This window comes from Lampris incognitus, chromosome 6, assembly GCF_029633865.1.
Source record: "Lampris incognitus isolate fLamInc1 chromosome 6, fLamInc1.hap2, whole genome shotgun sequence".
NCBI lineage: Eukaryota > Metazoa > Chordata > Actinopteri > Lampriformes > Lampridae > Lampris > Lampris incognitus.
Window position 1 is genome coordinate 8,215,907 of NC_079216.1, and position 19,828 is coordinate 8,235,734.

The following is a 19,828-nucleotide window of genomic DNA, read 5'->3' on the forward strand; positions in this document are numbered from 1 at the left end:
TGTCTGTTCTCCGTGTCCTCCGCCTCGTCCAGGTCCAGTTGTACTTCTCCTGTCTGCCGGAGGACAAGGTCCCCTACGTCAACAGTCCCGGAGAGAAGTACAGAATCAAACAGCTCCTCTACCAACTGCCGCCACATGATAATGAGGTAAAAACCATGTGTACTCTGTGTGTGTGTCTGTGTGTGTGTGTGTGTGTGTGCGCGCAAAATGCATAAACACAGACATCATAAAATTCAAGCCTGGCGGGCCCTCTCATTAAAAAACATCATTACAGCAAGAGTCCCGCCGTCCTGCGCCCATTTTCCCAGCTTCCCACCGTCTTTGTTCAGCCCGCCGCCATCTTGTTCGAGTTGCCCAAACAACCCACCGCCACCTCCACGCCATCTCCCATCCCCCGAGAGAGCAGCACATCAGCACCCCTGTTGACGTCATACTGGGTGGAACGTTTCTTTTTTCTCGGTTTTTGTTTCGGTCTGTATGTTTCACGGCCCTCCGGCGTTGGCGGTGTGCACACAACGTGACTTCTGACTTGGGTGATTTTATGATGTTTGCCGGGACTCCCGCCCGACAGATTTCCTGCCATCGAGGCGTTTCTTTCTTTATGGGTGGTGTGTGTGTGTGTGTGTGTGTTGGGGGGGACTGGGTGAAAAGGGGCTATGCGATGCCACCACCATCAGTTTGGTGGCGTGGGCCGAGCCGCCGGATTCCACCTGAAGCGGGGGCCATGTTTAAGCTCACCGCCTCTTGTTAAGGTTGCCGGGAGGCAAACATCAAAAAGGGGGTGTTGTAAAAATGAGCTTCTTAATCACCATAGTGATACACGTGTGTAGTTGTGTTACAGGCTTACATCGTGTGTGTGTATGGGGGGCGAGCCGGGGTCAAAGAGTTGCCTTTGTTCAGCGAGCTATGGTATGCACGCTGCCCTGGCTCATACTTAGCTCGGTTTATAAGCTCTTTTGATGGCGGACCAGGGAGTCCTGCTGTTGGATTCACTCCAGGACATTTTCCAGGCCGGGTTGTGACGTCACCGGGACCTGTCGACCAACGTTACCGCACAAGTTTCCCTTTCTGCTTGTCTTTATCACCGGATCCCTAACCACAACCGATGCATCACCCCCCCCCCCCCCTTTAAACACAACGTTACGTTGTTGGCTCATTTCCCCAGTCACATGCACCTATTCAACAATTTGTGCCAAAAAAATATTCTGGAGGCATCCGGGTGGCGTGGCAGTCTATTCCGTTGCCTACCAACACGGGGATCGCCGGTTCGAATCCCTGTTACCCCTGGCTTGGTCGGGCGTCCCTACAGACACAGTTGGCCGTGTCGCCGGATGTGGGTATGTGTCCTGGTCGCTGCACTAGCGCCTCCTCTGGTCGGTCAGGGCGCCTGTTCGAGGGGGAGGGGGAACTGGGGGGAACAGTGTGATCCTCCCATGTGCTATGTCCCCCTGGTGAAACTCCTCACTGTCAGGTGAAAAGAAGCGGCTGGCGACTTCACATGTATCGGAGGAGGCGAGTGGAGTCGCCAGCCCTCCACAGATCGGCAGAGGGGGTGGAGCAGCGACCGGGACGGCTCGGGAGAGTGGGGTAATTGGCCAAGTACAATTGGGGAGAAAAGGGGGGGGGGGGAAATCCACACAAAAAATTGTTTTTTATTTATTTCATGAGATCGTCGCTTGCAGATCACACGCCTCCACCGGCATCGCCCCAATGAACAAACTGTAAAAAAATGACTGAAAGTGTGTGTGGGTGGGTGCTGCACCGGGTGGGTGGGTGCTGCACCCAGTTATTGTACAACGTATATGTAGCACTCGTACTTGTTGTCGTTATTTATCTGATTACCGTATGGCATGCAATGAATTTCCAAAAGAAGGATAAAGTTTTAAATAAATGTGATTTCCTTCTTTTGCAGGTGCGTTACTGCCAGTCTCTCAGTGAGGAGGAGAAGAAGGAGCTCCACATGTTCAGTGTCCAGAGGAAGAAGGAGGCGCTGGGGAGAGGCATGCTCAGACTGCTGCCCCGAAACCTGCAGCACAGCGTTTGTGAGCATGTACGTTCCTGGTCCTCCACCTTTACACCACTCTTTTACTTGTAAAGCTGAAATTTGTGTCTTTACTCCATCACCTGATCCATGAAGACGACCAGGTGGTTCTGGTGGACAGTCAGTAGTCCTTTACAACAGTGGTACAGCTGGAGGTAGGAGCCAGAAGTGGGGTTTCCCCACCAAGCCAAGTTTGTGTGAAATTTCGAATAGAAAAAGGCTGAATGAGGGGCGTCCAGGTGGCGTGGCGGTCTATTCCGTTGCCTACCAACACGGGGCTCGCCGGATTGAATCCCCGTGTTACCTCTGGCTTGGTCGGGCGTCCCTACAGACTCAATTGACCGTGTCTGCGAGTGGGAAGCCAGATGTGGGTATGTGTGCTAGTCACTGCACTAGCGCCTCCTCTGGTTGGTTGGGAAAGCACAAAATTACATCATTCAAAGCTAATCTCATCTACTGCGGATACTGTGGTGGAAGTCTGAAATTCTCGGGTGATGTTATCATGGAGATAAACACTTACCCTCCATCAGCAGCACCAGTGGTCGGGACCAGTTATGTGGGTCATCCTGATACGATGTGGACATGACTGAACACTGGTGAACACGCCGATTAAAAGAGAAAATAAACTGTCTCATAATTCAAGGCAAGCCCCCCTTCTTCTTCCCCTTAGCACTTTTTCATGTGGTATTAAATCAGTCGGCCGTTACTAAAACATTCGGCCATAATGAAGCCTGTCACGTGCACAGCTACTTTCTGTGTTCATTGACACTGATGCTGAAATCAGGACTAGGAAGTCCCACAGAAAAACTACAATGACTTCAACAAACAGTGGTTAGCATGGTTGCGTCATAGCAAGAGGGTCCTGGTTTCGATCCCGGGGGTAATCCAACCTTGGGGGTCGTTCCGGGTCGTCCTATGTGTGGACTTTGCATGTTCTCCCCGTGTCTACATGGGTTTCCTCCAGGTGGTCCGGTTTCCTCCCACAGTCCAAAGACATGTAGGTCAGGTGAATCAGCTGTACTAAATTGTCCCTAGGTATGTGTGTGTGTGGGCCCTGTGGTGGCCTGTCCAGGGTGTCTCTTCGCCTGCCACCCAATGACTGCTGGGATAGGCTCCAGCATCCCTGCGACCCTGCGTAGGATAAGCGGTTTGGATAATGGATGGACGATGGTGCTGTAGGATGTCAAATCTGTATCAGTTGTGGTGTTACTGGATGTGTCAGTGGATGTAAAACCAGTCACTGAATACCGGCATCATTAAGTCCCCCTTGCCGCGTTCAGCACCGTTATGGAGCCATTCCACAACAAACCCTGCGCTAACGGAAATGGCATCGGAGTGGTTCTTCCCTTGGGTTTCTTGGTTCAGCCTTGCTGTGGAGAAATACGTTTATATAACAAGTCCAATTGGTTAGAAAGTAGATATATGCCGTTGCTCAGTGGCATAGATATTGATATCACTATTCTATAAAAGTAAATATGAGTAGATAGACGCTGTTTTGGGGAAATCACACAACAGTTGTTTGGTAGTTGACCAGTCGTAATTGCCGGATCCTTAGAAGGAAATACGGGAATCGCAGGGTTGCCTGTACAGGCCACAGCACTTACAAAGCCTCACAGAGCGGTAAACAGAGATTATTATTATCATCACGAAGCTGATATGAATGTATATACTGTAGAGTTTACAGATTTGCAGCCGCTCCTCCTCTATGGAGAGAGTAGGAGGAGGGTTTAAATAAAGATTTCAGTATCTCAGCCGCGATGTTAAGAGATCCCTAAACACAGACTGCATGTGAGGCCACGCAGACCGAGTCCAAAAGGTCCTCAATGGTGGGTTGTTTGGAGTGGCTCGGTGCAGTGTTTCACTATTTACAATGAACAGCGAGAGGGGCGGCCATTAAAGCTTGTCAAAACAGATGTAGCCCTCCAGTTATACAACCACCCTCTTACTCTCTCTCTCCCTTCGAAAAAGCTTGCTCTCTCTCTCTCGCTCTTGCAATTGTTCTCTTCGTTCAACAAACGCCTCACACTGTCCACAAAGCCAGATGGGCCGTGTCTTCACCCACATCCACAATGCAAACATGCTACGCAGTCACATGACACCCTACTTTGTCTTTGCCAGGCTGGGTATTATACCAGCAAAGGGACATTACTTTATCTATAATAGTAATAATGGTGATAGCTGAATCACAGCTTGCTCCTGGTCTACAACCAAAAAACACCACTTCCAGCTGTTGTTTCCTCATCAGCGTGTTGCTGTCCTGTTCATATTGCAGTGTGGCGAGAACGTTAACGGGGGAGAGATGGCGGTGTTTGCCTCCAGGGCGGGCCCCGGGCTGTGCTGGCACCCAGCATGCTTTGCCTGCTCCACATGCAGCGAGCTGCTGGTGGACCTGATATACTTCTACCAGGACGGAAAGATTCACTGCGGAAGGCACCACGCCGAGCTGCTCAAGCCCCGCTGTTCAGCCTGCGACGAGGTGAGATCACAGGTTTAAAACAGAGAGAGAGCCATGTAAAAGTGATGATGTGTAATTTTTCCATTAATCTGTTAAGATCGAGGGCGTCCGGGTAGCGTAGTGGTCTATTCTGTTGCCTACCAATTGCCGGTTCGAATCCCCGTGTTACCTCCGGCTTGGTCGGGCGTCTCCACAGACACAATTGGCCGTGTCTGCGGGTGGGAAGCCGGATGTGGGTGTGCGTCCTGGTCTCTGCAGTAGCGCCTCCTCTGATCGGTCGGGGCGCCTGTTCGGGGGGGAATAGTGTGATCCTCCCACACGCTACGTCCCCCTGGTGAAACTCCTCACTGTCAGGTGAGAAGCAGCAGCTAGCGACTCCACATGTATGGGAGGAGGCATGTGGTAGTCTGTAGCCCTCCCTAGATCGGCAGTGGGGGTGGAGCAGCGACCGGGGCAGTTCGGAAGAGTGGGGTGATGGACTGGGTACAACTGGGGAGAAGAATGGGGGGAACCCCCCCCCCAAAAAAAAGTGACAATGTGTAATTTTTCTATTAACCTATCAAGATCTATTAAGAGTGTGTACACAACAAATTGACACCTGTGGTGCTTCAATACGCCTCAGATGGTCTGGTGTGACAGGGCAGTATTGTCGCAATACCAGCGAACGAGACATAATCCTTTATTCGCACACAGGAAGTGACGCTCGCTATGAGGCATGGATAGGTAGGATTTTAGATGTTTTCTTCAGCGATGGCATGTTTATTGGTAGAGGTCGCAGCAAAATACATGTGGTCCATCACTGAAGACAAAACACATCTAAAATCCCACATTCATTTTCATCATGCCTCATAGCAAGCGCCGTTTCCTGTATGCGAAGAAACGATCAAGTCTCGTTCATTAAATCTGTAGAAAAATTACACAATGTCGCTTTAACAGAGGGGAAAAACCATCATCCACAGTCGGCACTTTTACTGCCTTCCCTAAAGACGCCCCTACTGACTTGTGGTTCAGTTCTGAGAAGAGGGTTTCCCAAAGCCAGCAATAACATTCACCCCCCCCCCTTTGCCGTCCCCCATAAATCAAAGACCAGCAGAGATAAATAAAGATGAGATGGGTCATCTGTTTGTCCACAGATTATCTTTGCGGATGAGTGCACGGAGGCCGAGGGGCGCCACTGGCACATGAAGCATTTCTCCTGCTTTGAGTGTGAGACGGTTTTGGGCGGTCAGCGGTACATCATGAAGGACGGTCGGCCGTACTGCTGCGGCTGCTTCGAGTCTCTGTACGCGGAGTACTGCGAGGCCTGCGGGGAGCACATCGGTAAGCTGCCGTTCTCATGGCACAGAGCTCAAACAAGATGAACAGTTCATACAATGATGTGTGAACATCGTACAGCAGACGTACTATCTGATGTTTTCTATTCCTAAATCCTTTTACTCCCTTGCAAGTAAGTCGTCATCATCATCGGCAGTCACTCGGGGTCGAGTATGTCTGCCACCCTTCTAGGTCCTTGTGGGTCTTCAGGTGGGCGTAGAGGCTGATCCAGGAGCCGCGTATTTTGGGGCAGTGTGGGCAAGGGTGTGAAGAAGTGGTTGAGGATGTGGTTCTGGCCTTTCTGAGTCTGCGCTTGTTTTCAGCAGCACGGTGGAGGTCGTGGTTGTAAATGAATGAATAGTGCTACACATATTTCTTACACATGTGGGCCGATAAAGCTTACAAGACAGAAAACAAACTAAGATAGAGAAATCAACCCGTAGAGTAAAAAAATGTTTCATATATCGGTCGTTTACTGCGGGAAAATAAAATGTCGGCTCATTAGTGTTATTTCAATTGGCATGCGTTTCCAAACATGGAGGGGAACGAGGGCAAAAATGCTGCGCGTGTTAAATCCGGCTCCAGCAGGTCAGTCATGCCCAGCTGACACAAAATGATGGATAAAATGGCTGCTTGTCGGCCCTCTGACACATATGTCAAAAAGACTTATTGCGGACATTTGCCTTTAGATTGTTAGACACCCTTAGTCTTCTTACTTTAAGAATATTTCTGTTTTGTTTTTATGAGTGTGAGCATCTGACCAAGTCAATTTCCTTGTATTTGGGCAAACAATACTTGACAAGAGCTGACAGTTTGACATTTTTCCGGTATGAGCAAATAACGAACATTTCTTGCTGGCAACTCAACCGAATGTTCAGTGTTTGTCCGTCATCAAGTTAAACCCTCAAACATATTAAGGACTGTTCTCTGTCTTCTTCTTCCAGGCGTGGATCATGCTCAGATGACCTATGACGGCCTCCATTGGCACGCTACTGACAGCTGCTTCAGCTGTGCCCAGTGTAAGAGCTCCCTGCTGGGCTGCCCTTTCCTGCCACGCCAGGGCCGGATTTACTGCTCCAAGGCCTGCAGCCTGGGGGAGGACATGCATGCCTCAGACTCCTCCGACTCTGCCTTCCAGTCAGCACGCTCCCGAGAGTCGCGGCGCAGTGTGCGCATGGGCAAGAGCAGCCGCTCGGCCGACCAGTGCCGCCAGTCCCTCCTCTTCTCACCGTCAGTTGACTACAAGTTCCCTGGCTTCAGTGGAAACGCAGACGACACTCTGACTAACAAACTGGCCCACATGAGCCTCTCCGACGAGCGCTTCTGGAGGGGGCGTAGTGAGGAGACTGAGGCCCCCGAGGACCAGGACGAAGAGTGGGCTGAACACGAGGACTACATGACCCAGCTGCTGCTCAAGTTCGGGGAGCATGGGGTATTTCAGCAGAGTGACGAATCTAGACCCGCCGATCTGTGGATGTCTGAGGCAGACACCAAGGCCAAGCAGGAGTCCTCAAAAGCTGGAGATAGCAATGGCAGTGCAGGGGAAGGAAGGGGGAGCCAGAGTTTGGCGAGTAAGAAGTATCAGGCAGACATGTATTGGGCTCAGTCCCAGGATGGGCTGGGGGACTCCGCCTATGGTAGCCACCCGGGCCCCGCCAGCAGCAGGAAGATCCAGGAGCTGGATTTGGATCGTGGGGCTGGGGGAGGCTTCCAGGGGGAGGAGCAGCAGTGGTACGCCGACTCCCTGGAGTGCATCACAGATGAACTCAAGAAGACGGACCAGAGCGTCCGAGACTCCATGGACTCACTGGCTCTCTCCAATATTACTGGTGAGTACACTCAAACAAAGAAGTGATGTGTCCAGAGGTCACACGTATATACCCACTGGTCGGGGATCAAATCCCATTTAATATGGTGAGCTGTTCTTTCTCTCTCAGGTGCCTCAGCTGAGGGCGACAGTAAAGACCAGCCACTGGCGTATTCATTCCAGAACTTCCAGGAGCTGGAGGCTGAGGACTGCGAGAAAACCAGCAACATGGGAACGCTCAACTCTTCCATGTTACACAGGAGCGCCAATTCCCTGAGGAGTCTGGTATCAGAGCAGGAAGAGAATGTTCCAGAGGAGGAGGATGACCTTCCTCTCCCAGAGGAGAGGCCTACACCCCCCCACGTCCCTGCCCTGAGGAGGACACGCTCCCAATCAAGGCCGCAGCAGGTCAAGTTCTCCGACGATGTCGTGGACAATGGACATTACAATGACCTGCCGGTACGCCAGCCCCCTATGAGTGAGCGGACCAGGCGGCGAGTGTACCACTTTGAGGAGCAGGACCACGAGCTCCGCCCTGGCCGCCACCATCACCACCACCACCACCGGAGACGCCGCAGCCGCAAATCTCGCTCTGACAACGCACTTCACCTGGTACCCAAAGAGAGGGCTCGCATATACTATAAAGAGGACCACAGAGGGCACGCCCTTAGCGTCAAGGGCCCACCAGCTTTCTACGGGAAGCCCCCTCATGGCCACCCCAACCCCCATGCCACGACAGACTATAGCCTGCAGGGACCCTCCATGGATAGGTTCTTGGGGCTTTGTGCAGACGATGATGACTGGTGCTCCACTTGCTCCTCTTCCTCATCCGATTCAGAGGAAGAGGGCTTCTTCCTAGGTCAGCCCATCCCCCAGCCCCGGCCCCATAGACACTACTATACTGACAACTTGCCCAGCCCGGTGGAAGGTATGCCCTCCCCACTCTATGGCCCGCGGACTAAATCCACAAAGAAGAAAGGGCACAAGGGGAAGAACTGCATCATTTCCTAGACTGTGGTTCACTCCTCTCATCAGCAGCTTTGGGTCCTGCTTTGCCACTCATCTGAGTCTCGTTGCCACTGTTCTATTTGCCAAAACAGCCTGCTTGCTATTAAATGCATTGAATCTTGCCAGAATATAATGTACGCTTAATAAAGCACTCAGTTTACCAACCTGTTTTACAGTCCTTAATCCAGTTCACAAGCGTACATCTGAAGCATTACAAACTGCCAACGTGGTAACAAGTAATTCAGAATAACACACACAGTATTTATGAAGCCTCATTTAGAGCTAAATTGAGATTATTATTTAACATTGCAGATATGAATGTATATATTGTAGAGTTCAAGACTGCTATTTTTTATACCCCCCGAGTTCAAGACTTGTTTTGTAGCAGAAAGGCATTTGATGGCGGTTGGCAGTGCGGAGCCGTTTTTCCAACAGGAAGCCTGAACCAAATGACACCGAGTACGACCCAGGCTCTTTGTTTAAGCATTTCTTTTGTATGGGCTTGGACAGCCGTGACACGAGGGGAACACTGGGTGTTTTGATAGGGCCTTGCTGAGAGGTCTATTTATGGGTCATATTCTATTGTAAACAAATCATTGTATTCTGTATAAATGTACAAATGGGAATATAAGGCTAAGGTTGATAATTGTAATAAAAAATATATATATAATCATTATTTTGGTTTGTTTGGGGTTTTTTTTATCGCTTTGTTTGGGAAAAAATGATGCAAAACAGAAACAAAGGAAAGGGTCATTTCATCGAAATCGCCATGATTTTATTTTTTTTAACTCCAAATTTTGGTAAAATTTAAAAACACATTTTCCTCTTTCGACTCAAACCGAGATGATGGTGAAAAAGCTAAACAAATACAAAATGTTAAAACAACGTCAGTATTGAAAACACTCGCACTGGAATGCACAACAGCGGCACCTCGCTTGTTATAACAGCTCTAAATCAGTGGGGGGCGACGAGACAATCCTCTATTGAATACTCTCAATAATCACTTCCCCTACAACTGTTCCTATAGTGGTCCGAATCAGTATGATTCATCAACGCTAGGGCCAAGACTCGAGCGGGATTCATATAAAAAAAACGAGACATCCCACCGCAAAAGCTTGGAATGGCGACTGGGCGAGACCTCGGTATGCAGCGCCAGTAGTAAATCTGTATTCTTTAGGTGTGCTGTTACATAATAATAATAATTTAGCGCTTTTCTAGACACCCAAAGCGCTTCACATTGAAGCGGGTAACGCCTCATCCACCACCAATGTGGAGCACCCACCTGGGTGGTGCACGGCAGCCATTTTTCACCAGAACGCTCACCACACATCAGCTTGAGGTGGAGAGGGAGGAATCATTGAGCCAATTACAATTTCGTCTGTATATTTAGCCATTAATGCCTGGCAAATGAACATGCACTTACTAAATGATAATGAAGCATTGAAAACAGAACATCAACGATGATCATGGCTTAGATATAAAATGTCAAAATTCCTTAAATGTCATCAGGTCTTACAAGTTCCTCATTGGGGCCGTACTGGTTGTACGATGATAAAACGGTGCAAGCAAGAAAAAACAGAGGTAACTTTCACTTCTTTTTTTTTTTTTTTTTTTGCTTTGAAACTTTTGAAATCCATTTCCTTCCAAAAAGTACGCCAGTACAGTGAAATCACGTCACTTCACAAGTACTCTTTCCTTGGCTTGGGCACAGCATTACTTCACTTATTTAGGAAACTCATAAATCAGTCTTAAAGAATCTCTTAAACTATTGCATTACCTTAAGTGATGAACTCTGCCGTTGTCTCATCCTACTTCAGTAACAATTCATAAAATCTCAAGAACCTTGCGAACACCAGAACCACCGGGATTCCACTCCTACCGAAAACCGCCGTGGGCCGTCAAAACCACCGCCGGTTTTTATTCAACTCTATATTCAGTCAAGATAAACATCCAACTGACATATCAATGCATTGCAAAAATTACCATTTTTACAACTTTAATACTATTCTTAAACAATTTAAACTTCAGAGAGACATGGTCGAACTTGAATAGTAAAATCGAAAAAGTGAAAATATTACCTGGAAAACACATGTTGCTGATCTAACAGAAGAACTGAAAATAAATATTGAAACGGTCCCAAACAACGACCGGAACTTAAAAACTACTAGAACAACCATGGGCGGTCAAAATGACCGTGGGCGGTCATTTTGTCACTGCCACACTGTCACTTTCATTGACAAGGAAAGCTGGGAAGTGGAGTTGATCCCATAGCTCTCATTCGTGATGAATCTTCACAACAGTTAGTGTTGGTCATAATGTGTACAAGCTTGTTTGTCTTTTTGAAATATGTTGTCATTCGTATGCATTTATACACTTGCCTGAAATGGCTTTTGGTGGTGGTCTTATTTCTGGGAGACGTGCAGCTAACTAAAGTTTGTCAATATTATACGCTACATTATAGATCCGAAATCCATTAAAATGTGTTTACGGAGGGAGGAATAAAAAACGCAGCAGATCCTACTGCTCACAGAAGCCAAGGGGGATGTGACCGCCACCAAAGACGAGATGAACAGTAAACTGGTCCCCTGGATTGAAGTCAGTGAAGTAAAGGAGTTTGTCACGGCCCCTTCCCCAAGGCTGCCAACACCCATCTACAGCACCACTTCACGCCCCCTTGCTCTTCGTCAGAAGAAGGGCAAGGTGACCTATGTGGCGAGAAATCCCAAGGACGTTCTCGTGTCATATTTCTACTTCCACAAACTCGCAACCATGCTGGAAACGCCAAAGGATTTCAACCACTTCTTTGAAAAATGCGTGAAAGGGGACGAGTGTGGGAGCGGCTGGTCTGAACACATTAAGACTCTCAAAAGGACAATATGAACATCTTTTTCATGACTCGGGAAGAAATGATTCAAGACTTGCGTTCAGCAGTGGACAGGATCTCTTGTCTTCCCTGGCGAAGACCTGACTCAGGAACAGTCAGCCAATGCAGTAAAACACAGCACCTTCAAGAACAGGAAGCAGATACCTGGAGCAAACTATGAGCTACCACCAGACCACCTGCTGGACCACCAGAAGGGATCACTCACGAGGAAAGGCCCGTCTGGTGACTGGAAGAATCACGTCACTGCTGCTCAGGAAGAGGTCTGACAAGCTCTTCCAAGACCAGACGCAGGACTTTCCTGTGCCATTCACCTGGGACACCAGTAATACCGTGTGATGCTGCTAGTTTCATGACGAGCACACAAATGGGTTTTACTCGGGATTACACACAAATGGGTTTTACTCGGGATTACACACAAATGGGTTTTACTCGGGATTACACACAAATGCGCATGAAAAATTCCAAAGTGATTTTCTGCCAAACGTTCCTCGACCTGCCCAGCTGAAGCAGTGCAGGAGCTACGCTGGTTTGAATGAACACAACCTGACGAGGTAAACGACAGCAACGACTGAACAACACATGAAGATAGTGGAATTGTGTTGAGTACGTCATTACCACAGGCAATGCAGCTCTCTCCATGCTGACCACGTACCACACAACTAGTTTACTGCTTGGTTTAAAAAAGTAATACAAACACCACAGTTTACTCATAAAAAAATTAATTTCGGTTCTTTTTTTACATTTCATGTTTCATAGGCCTTGTCACATTGGTTAGATGGGCAGTGTGTGTTTCCCCTTTTGTTTTTCAGGTAATATTTTCACTTTTTCAACAGCTCGACCTTGTCTCTCTGAAGTCTAAACTGTGTAAAAATAGTATTATAGTTGTTAAAATGGTAATTTTAGTGCCCGCTGGTTCCTAACAGACACTAACATATGCAACGCATTAATATCTCAGTTGGGTATTTATCTCGACAGAATAAAGAGTTTAAAAACCGCCCGCGGTCGTTTTAGGTAGGAGTGAAATCGGGTCGTTCTCTGAAAATCCAAAAAGGTCAAACGGGCAACAGCGAAGATACGAGCGCGTCCGAACAGTAGGGTTGACTTTTATGCCACAAATTAAAAGAAAGGTTTGACTTTGACACTCGAGGCCAGGTCACTACGTACTAGGATGTGTTTTCGCAGGGGTCCGTGGTTTCATGTCGAGGTCTCGGGTGGTTGTGTAACCTGGTCAAGCTCCTTGATGAAGAGCTTGAGGTCATCAAGGCACCGCTGCTTGATCTCCAGCAGGTTCTCCTTCAGCGGAGCCTCCACTAGCTCCTCCAACTTGGGCTGCTTGGCCACCAACATTTTCACCACCATGCCGAACGTCTCACAGTCCTGCCGGTAAAGCTGCAGGGGGGGGAAAAAACCCATAATGCAACAGTCCTCTTAACCTCTTCTTTTATTAAATAACAAAAGCATTTCTGTTATTGAGCCAATGCAACAAAAACAAAACCCAAAAGCCACGCTGCTAAAAACAGCACCAACTCCTTCCCCCCCGACCCGAGCTGCGAGTGCAGGTCTGCGGGCACGCTGCTCCACAGCCCGGTCTCTCCGTCCAAACGGCTGGCTGGGAACTTAAGAGGACCCCATTGCTGGCTAGCGGGTGCAATCCGCGAAACAGGTGTGTGCGAGTGCGTGTGTGCGAGCCCCTGCACGCGTGTACGTCTGGGGCTGGGATACAAAAGGGGCGCTGAGGTGTCGGCAGTATGCTAGTGGCACCGCAGTGCTCTTTCACACCACACAGTAACAAGCTCTCCAGGTCCCCGCTCCGGTTTTATGGCCTGCTCGAAACGGCTGTTAACCTCTTTATTAGTGTCCCAGGTGCAAGCCCACAAAAACCTTTACCACCTGGGGCGAACTGGCCCGATGAGGGGCCCTCGCCTTTGATGCCTCGTCGGGGCGCAAGGTCTGAGCCCAGCTTTCATACGGGCTGACCGGCAGGCCGTCCAGCGACGGGGTTCTCCGGGGTTCGGGTAACCCTGCCGAGCGGGGCAGACGGGGAGCTTTTCTGCAGCTGGAAGCCAGGGTTGAGCAGATATTTGAGGAATAAATATATATATTTGTTTTTTGTGATATGTGTTGCCGTCAAAGACTAAAAAGGAGTTAGATGATTTCACCTTTTAATCTTTACATCTGCAGATGACTTGTCACTTTAGCCATGATCTGGGTGATTTTAGAGGTGGAAGTTAGGCAGCTGTCCGAGAAGTCATTCAGACGGACTAAATTATGTTACTGGTCAGGTGTGCTGGAATATTTTCTTCAACAGCAGTCATAAAAAAGTGCAACTTGCTAGATTTCATTTTCTCTCGGGAAATAAGAGTTTTAGCCTAACATGACTGATGGGATCGATTTGCCTCGCTCACTATAACTCATGTGTAAATACCAGGTAGACTCTGAACCAACATGTTGTTCGGCTATAACTACACTAATATAAAATAAACAGACCCTGGCCAAGAGGACGGCACAACACAGGGGAGCTGACACGTCAGACCAGGACTACACAGTCTACACCATCTACAGGCCGGTGGCCACTCTTTCAGGGATGAGGATGTGCACATCCTTGATAGGGAGGAATGATGGTTTGAATGGGGAGTCAAAGAGGCCATCTATGTGACGAGGGAAGGACCATCCCTGAACCGGGGGGGGGGGGGCTAAGAGTACATCAGTCCCCATCTTACAATGCTGTGACTGCAAACATTCCACCCAAACACACACACACACACACCTAGGCACAATTTAGTACGGCCGGTTCACCTGACCTACATGTCTTTGGACTGTGGGAGGGAACCGGAGCACCCGGAGGAAACCCACACAGACACGGGGAGAACATGCAAACTCCACACAGAGGACGACCCGGGACGACCCCCAAGGTCGGACTACCCCGGGGCTCGAACCCAGGACCTTTTTGCTGTGAGGCGACCGCGCCATAACCACTGCGCCACCGTGCCGCCCACTGTGACTGCAAACATTCCCAAATCTTCTACGAATAGCACACATGGCCATTGAAACTCCAGTTAATGGTCACACCCATATTTGCATATGAAACCGATCGTTGGTTTCGGTCGTTATGCAACTTGTACTATTCATAAGGGTGGGGATACCACCATGTGTCGACTCGGAAAAATGAGTCCATCTGTTAGAAACAAAGCAGTGCTGCAGGTAGTTACTATGATCCATGTGGTCTCCGTGGCACAGTGAGACACACACAACAGACTGAAGTATAATCTACTGGGGTGGAAGAAGTGTCACCTGACAACAGATTTATTTAGCTGCTATTTTAACACCTATTTAATGGGAAGCAAAGCCCTCCACAGATTGAAGTGGCTGTCATTTATCACATCATTTTCACTTAAGTGGCAAGAGATGTGGCCTATTTCTACACACGGGTGATTGAATCGGGTGCTTGCGGGTCCCTCAGAGGTATAACAACTGTGTCATGTTAGACCCCCACAGCCCTGTTCAGGATATGGGCCACACAGGCAGGCGGCTTACATTTTCCAGAAATAAAACAAAAGAGAATTGTTATCTCATTTGTCTCGATACTTCCTGAGCGTACTGGGTCCGATTCAAGAAAAAAGGAACGGTTAGAAGGTTCGGTACGCTGGAGGGCAGAAAAAACTCCGTGTAACCCGTCGACTCACATCAGCGTGGTTGAGTCTGAGCAGGATGTGAGGTTAACCATGGTGTAAAACAGGCCGTGTTCCAGCAGCCTGTCGGCGTAATGGGAAAATGTAAAACCACAGAAGCTGTTCCTCTGACAGCATGTGTACTTCAGCTAACTCATGATGACCAAGATCACATTTTCTACTCACAAGCCCTTCTCTGCAAGCAACGACAGTACGACACGACTCTCTGCGTGACACATGTTCAGCGACGGGCCGAGCCCGTTCTTCTGCGTCCACATGACGACATGGAAGCATCCAGACCTTGTCGAGCGAGGCCTCGGAGGCAGAATTCTGGGAGGTAGCTCAGCCGGGAGTGCTGAGAGTCCCAACAACAGGGAAAGGTTAGGAGGAGGAGAACAATAACACATCTCACCAAGAACACTAAGGATGAAAACAGATCTTTACGTGGGAACTTTCTTCCTGTTACATACATTAAAAAAAAAGGTTTAAAAAAATAATTAAGAGGCGTCCGGGTAGCATGGCGGTCTTGGCGGTCTATTCTGTTGCCTACCAACACGGGGATCTCCAGTTCGAATCCCCGTGTTACCTCCGGCTTGGTCGGGTGTCCCTACAGACACAACTGGCCGTGTCTGCAGGTGGGAAGCCGGATGTGGGTATGTGTCCTGGTCGCTGCACTAGCGCCTCCTCTGGTCGGTCAGGGTGCCTGTTCGGGGGGGAGGGGGAACTGGGGGGAATAGTGGGATCTTCCCACATGCCCCCCCCCCCACTGTCAGGTGAAAAGAACCGGCTGGCGACTCCACATGTGTCGGAGGAGACATGTGGTAGTCTGCAGCCCTCCCCGGATCAGCAGAGGGGGTGGAGCAGAGACCAGGACAGCTTGGAAGAGCGGGGTAATTGGACGGGTACAATTGAGGAGAAAAAGGGGGGCGGGGATTATTAAGGAGTTGGAAAGCTATGCTGCCATCATCAAGAAGAGAAACCTGAAATGGTATGGTCACATCTCGAGAAGGTCCGGTCTTGCCAAGACCATCCTGCAAGGCACAGTGAGGGGCGGGCGAAGACCAGGAAGACAGAGGAAGCGATGGCTGTGTAACACCAGAGAGTGGACAGGCCTTGACTTTGCCAGCTTACAGAGGGCAGTTGAGGACAGACAGAGATGGTTGAGGACTGGTTGCGGATTCAACAGCGGTGCCCCAATGACCTCTTGAGAGGTTACGGGATAGGTGAGGTGAGGCTGCATCATGGCTGTACATGGCTAACCTGCACCTCTCAAATGACAATACAGACCATGTGGAACGAGACTAGAACTGCTCCATTTAGATACACCGCCAAGTGATGGAGTAGGGACACACCGTATATGAGAGAGACAGACAGACAGACAGAGTCAAGAGGAAAGAAATGGCAGGTAAAGTGAAACTACACACACCACGGTATCTATGCTCATCTGAGGGAGGTAAGGGGGGGGGGTCTCCACTTTCTGCTCTACCTGCCAATTAAATCCAACTTAGAAGAACTGCCTCCACACATCTGAAGCTATATATATATATATATATATATATATATACACACACATATATATATAAATACACACACACACACACACTCCTCCTGAACTTGCTCCAGCACGTGGGGATAGTTGACGTGCAGTCGTCTCTTCATTCCTGTGTCCAGGCCGAGAGAGACAGAAACAGCTTTAATGCAGCCGGTATTACACCGCTGCTCTACAGGGAGACGCGTTAAAGACCTTTACTGGAACATCATGAATTCAGGATCAGTTTTGTGTTTGGGTAAGATGGTTTTACACCAAAAAAAAAAAAACCAATCCTTATTAGCACAGCAAAATTACCTCATCAAAACACCCCCCCCCTCCTTTTTTCTCTCCGATTGTACTTGGCCAGTTACCCCACTCTTCTGAGCCGTCCCGGGTCGCTGCTCCACCCCGTCTGCCGACCTGGGGAGGGCTGCAGACTACCACATGCCTCCTCCCATACATGTGGAGTCACCAGCCGCTTCTTTTCACCCGACAGTGAGGAGTTTCACCAGGGGGACGTAGCGCGAGGGAGCATCACACTGTTCCCCCTCCCCCGTGAACAAGCGCTCCGACCGACCAGAGGAGGCGCCAGTGCAGCGACCAGGACACGTACCCACATCCGGCTTCCCACCCACAGACACGGCCAATTGTGTCTGTAGGGACGCCCGACCAAGCCGGAGGTCACACGAGGATTCGAACCGAAGATCTGTGTTGGCAGGCAAGGGAATAGACCGCCACGCCACCCGGACGCCCCGGTCAGCTCGTCTAACGGGAGAATGCGCATGAAGGCTGTATAAAGAATTACTTCTGGAAATTTAAAAAGCCGTGTCCGGAGCATTCATCTCTGCTGACAGTTTAATGTTTTCCAACTCGTGTGAGCGCAGAAACGTGCTTCACAACATTAAGGATGATTTTATACGCCATGTCCGTTAAGCCTTTCCGTTCGGGCACTTCAGATGCGCAGAAGAATGACGATGAAACAGAGCCACTTCTATACAGACAATTACAGGTTGACGTCCAGTCTACGCCGTTCCCGAAGGTCAGGACAAACCCCTGACATGGTGACGCACGAGACATACTCAAAACACACACACACACACACAGACATGAGAAGAAAAGTCCAGAAAGTCAGAAGAATGATGGGAACCTCTAACAGAAATATCCCCGTCTGTGGGAGATCTTTGGACTCGGCCCTGATGCTTTAATGTCTGCACATCATGTCGAGCGAATCCACGGGCCCCACAAAATGATAGTCTTCAGCGCCGACCGCACGGCAGCCGGAGGCTTACGACACGTGTGGCCTAGCCAGCCCAGGGTCGACTCCTTCCAAAAACACAGGCTGCCGTCTATCGACTAGCTATCCCCAGAGACCTCCAACAACACCCTCCCATCTGCCTCCTTCTCATCCATTTTCTCCTCTGCCTGTTTTTTAGACGCTGCAACTGGAAGGTCGTGTTTGCGTGACCTTCCACGCCCCGCAGTCGGCGAAATATTCAGAAAATGTTTTGTGTAACTCTGCGTTGCTGCGGGGGGGGGGGGGGGGGGGGAAGCAAAACCGTTTCCAGGTTTCTGCAGACGGGAGCAGAAACGTCGGGGGACACGAAGCGTGCAGCGTATCCGAGCCCTGGATTCGCCACACAGTTCCTTCCCCAGCTGAGTTGTTCTGGAAGCTGGCTCCCCCTCCAGTCACTCAGCGCTCATTATGTTTGCCATCTTTCAAAAACAAAACCGTCCCTGAAGGTTTCCCTCCCCAGGCCACAAGTCTGCGTCGACACCGATTCCATTTTCACCTCCGCACGGCCCACATGAGCTCGCCCGTCTGCTTTGAAGCTTCTAAGCAGGGAGGGGGGAGGGTGGGCGAGAGAGAAAGGCCATTCATTATGAAAAACCTACGCAAATTAAAAGAGTCCCCTCGACGGCACGAGATCAGGAAGAGCTTTCACATCCTGCTAAACCCCACTGAGTCATGTGGGCGCCTTCGGTAGGAGACTGGTGTAGGTGGGAATGCTTCGCACAATCAACTGAAGACTCATTGGTGGGTTCAAATGTCAGTCCCAGAGGTGTCGTTAGCAGCATTTCTGGGCACCATACCCAACCTGCAACTGCACACGCTCTGAGGTGTCATTTTATGGTTTAACCCGAAATTCACCATAGTTTAGAAATGATGCATGAATAACCAAGCCCCACTTATGGAGCATGAAATAAGATATGCTTCCGCTTCCGGTGTGGCAAGATGGCGGCACGAATTCACGTTTGCGGTGGCCTCACTCAGTACCGTCCATGCAGGGTCTTTGTCTACATCTGTGTCTAAGTTTGTGTCTCGGTGTGATGGCTGGGAGAGCTTGGTCTGCTGCGTCCTGTGGGCCCAGGGACCACGGCCCTGCCTGGCGCTGTGCCTGAACAGGAAACACCAAGGGCAGTCTGACAGGATGCGGAAGCAGGGCGGGCTAAGCTAACTGCTAGCCCATGCAGACCGGCAGTTCTGATAACACTAAGGGCGGTCTGGCGGCCGCCTCATCTAGCCTTGACTGTGTTTTCAGTGCCGTCGTGTGGAGTGCGGGGAGGTGTGTCGAAGGTGTCTGGCTGGGAGAGCTGGCGTTGGATCGGCTGAGGGAGCCTGGTCTGCGGCGTCCTGTGGGCCCAGGGACCACGGCCCTGACCGGAGCTGCACCCGAAGAGGAAACACCGAAGGCGGTCTGAAAGGATGCAGAAGTGGGGCAGGCTAAGCTAACTGATGCAGACCAGCAGTTACGACAGTCATCCTGGCTGGCGTTCGTTCTCCTGGACAGTGATTTTTTTTTTGGTTCAGTTTAGATACGTGTTAGTTTGGATATGTGTGTTCTTGTAGTTTCGCGATATGTGTTTTTGTCTTTGTGTTGCGCTGCTGTGGGCTGGGGGAAACCATGTTTCTTTTCATTTCATGTGCACAAGTTCATGAAATGAAACGACAAATAAAGTGTTTCTGATTCTGATATCTTTATAACTGGAAATCACCTTGCCCCATGGAAACCAGTTATTCAAAAGACGACAGCGGCCTGCTTAGCGGCAAACCAGACGCAGGATTACCTGCCTGCTCTTTGAAACGTCTAGCTAGCATTCACTGTCTGTGACTACATGCTT

The 19,828-nt window shown here is 49.7% G+C and overlaps 2 protein-coding genes and 1 pseudogene across 2 annotated transcripts in view; 2 read left to right on the forward strand and 1 right to left on the reverse strand.

The window, feature by feature from the left end:
- The window catches only part of prickle1a (prickle homolog 1a), a 49,900-nt gene extending 40,610 nt beyond the window's left edge, over positions 1-9,290 (forward strand). Inside the window, exons 3-8 of the mRNA XM_056281538.1 lie at positions 33-146; positions 1,913-2,050; positions 4,314-4,517; positions 5,630-5,816; positions 6,755-7,639; positions 7,748-9,290. Of these exons, the coding sequence (XP_056137513.1) occupies positions 33-146; positions 1,913-2,050; positions 4,314-4,517; positions 5,630-5,816; positions 6,755-7,639; positions 7,748-8,628 (2,409 nt within the window). The 3' untranslated portion in view covers positions 8,629-9,290. The remainder of the gene's footprint in view (positions 1-32; positions 147-1,912; positions 2,051-4,313; positions 4,518-5,629; positions 5,817-6,754; positions 7,640-7,747) is intronic.
- Positions 9,291-10,813: 1,523 nt separating this feature from the next.
- Positions 10,814-11,845, forward strand: LOC130113998 (amine sulfotransferase-like; annotated as a pseudogene).
- LOC130114386 (periphilin-1-like) overlaps positions 11,697-19,828 on the reverse strand; it is a 51,906-nt gene continuing 43,774 nt past the window's right edge. The window contains exon 10 of the mRNA XM_056282250.1: positions 11,697-12,898. Within this exon, the coding sequence (XP_056138225.1) occupies positions 12,704-12,898 (195 nt within the window). The 3' untranslated portion in view covers positions 11,697-12,703. The remainder of the gene's footprint in view (positions 12,899-19,828) is intronic.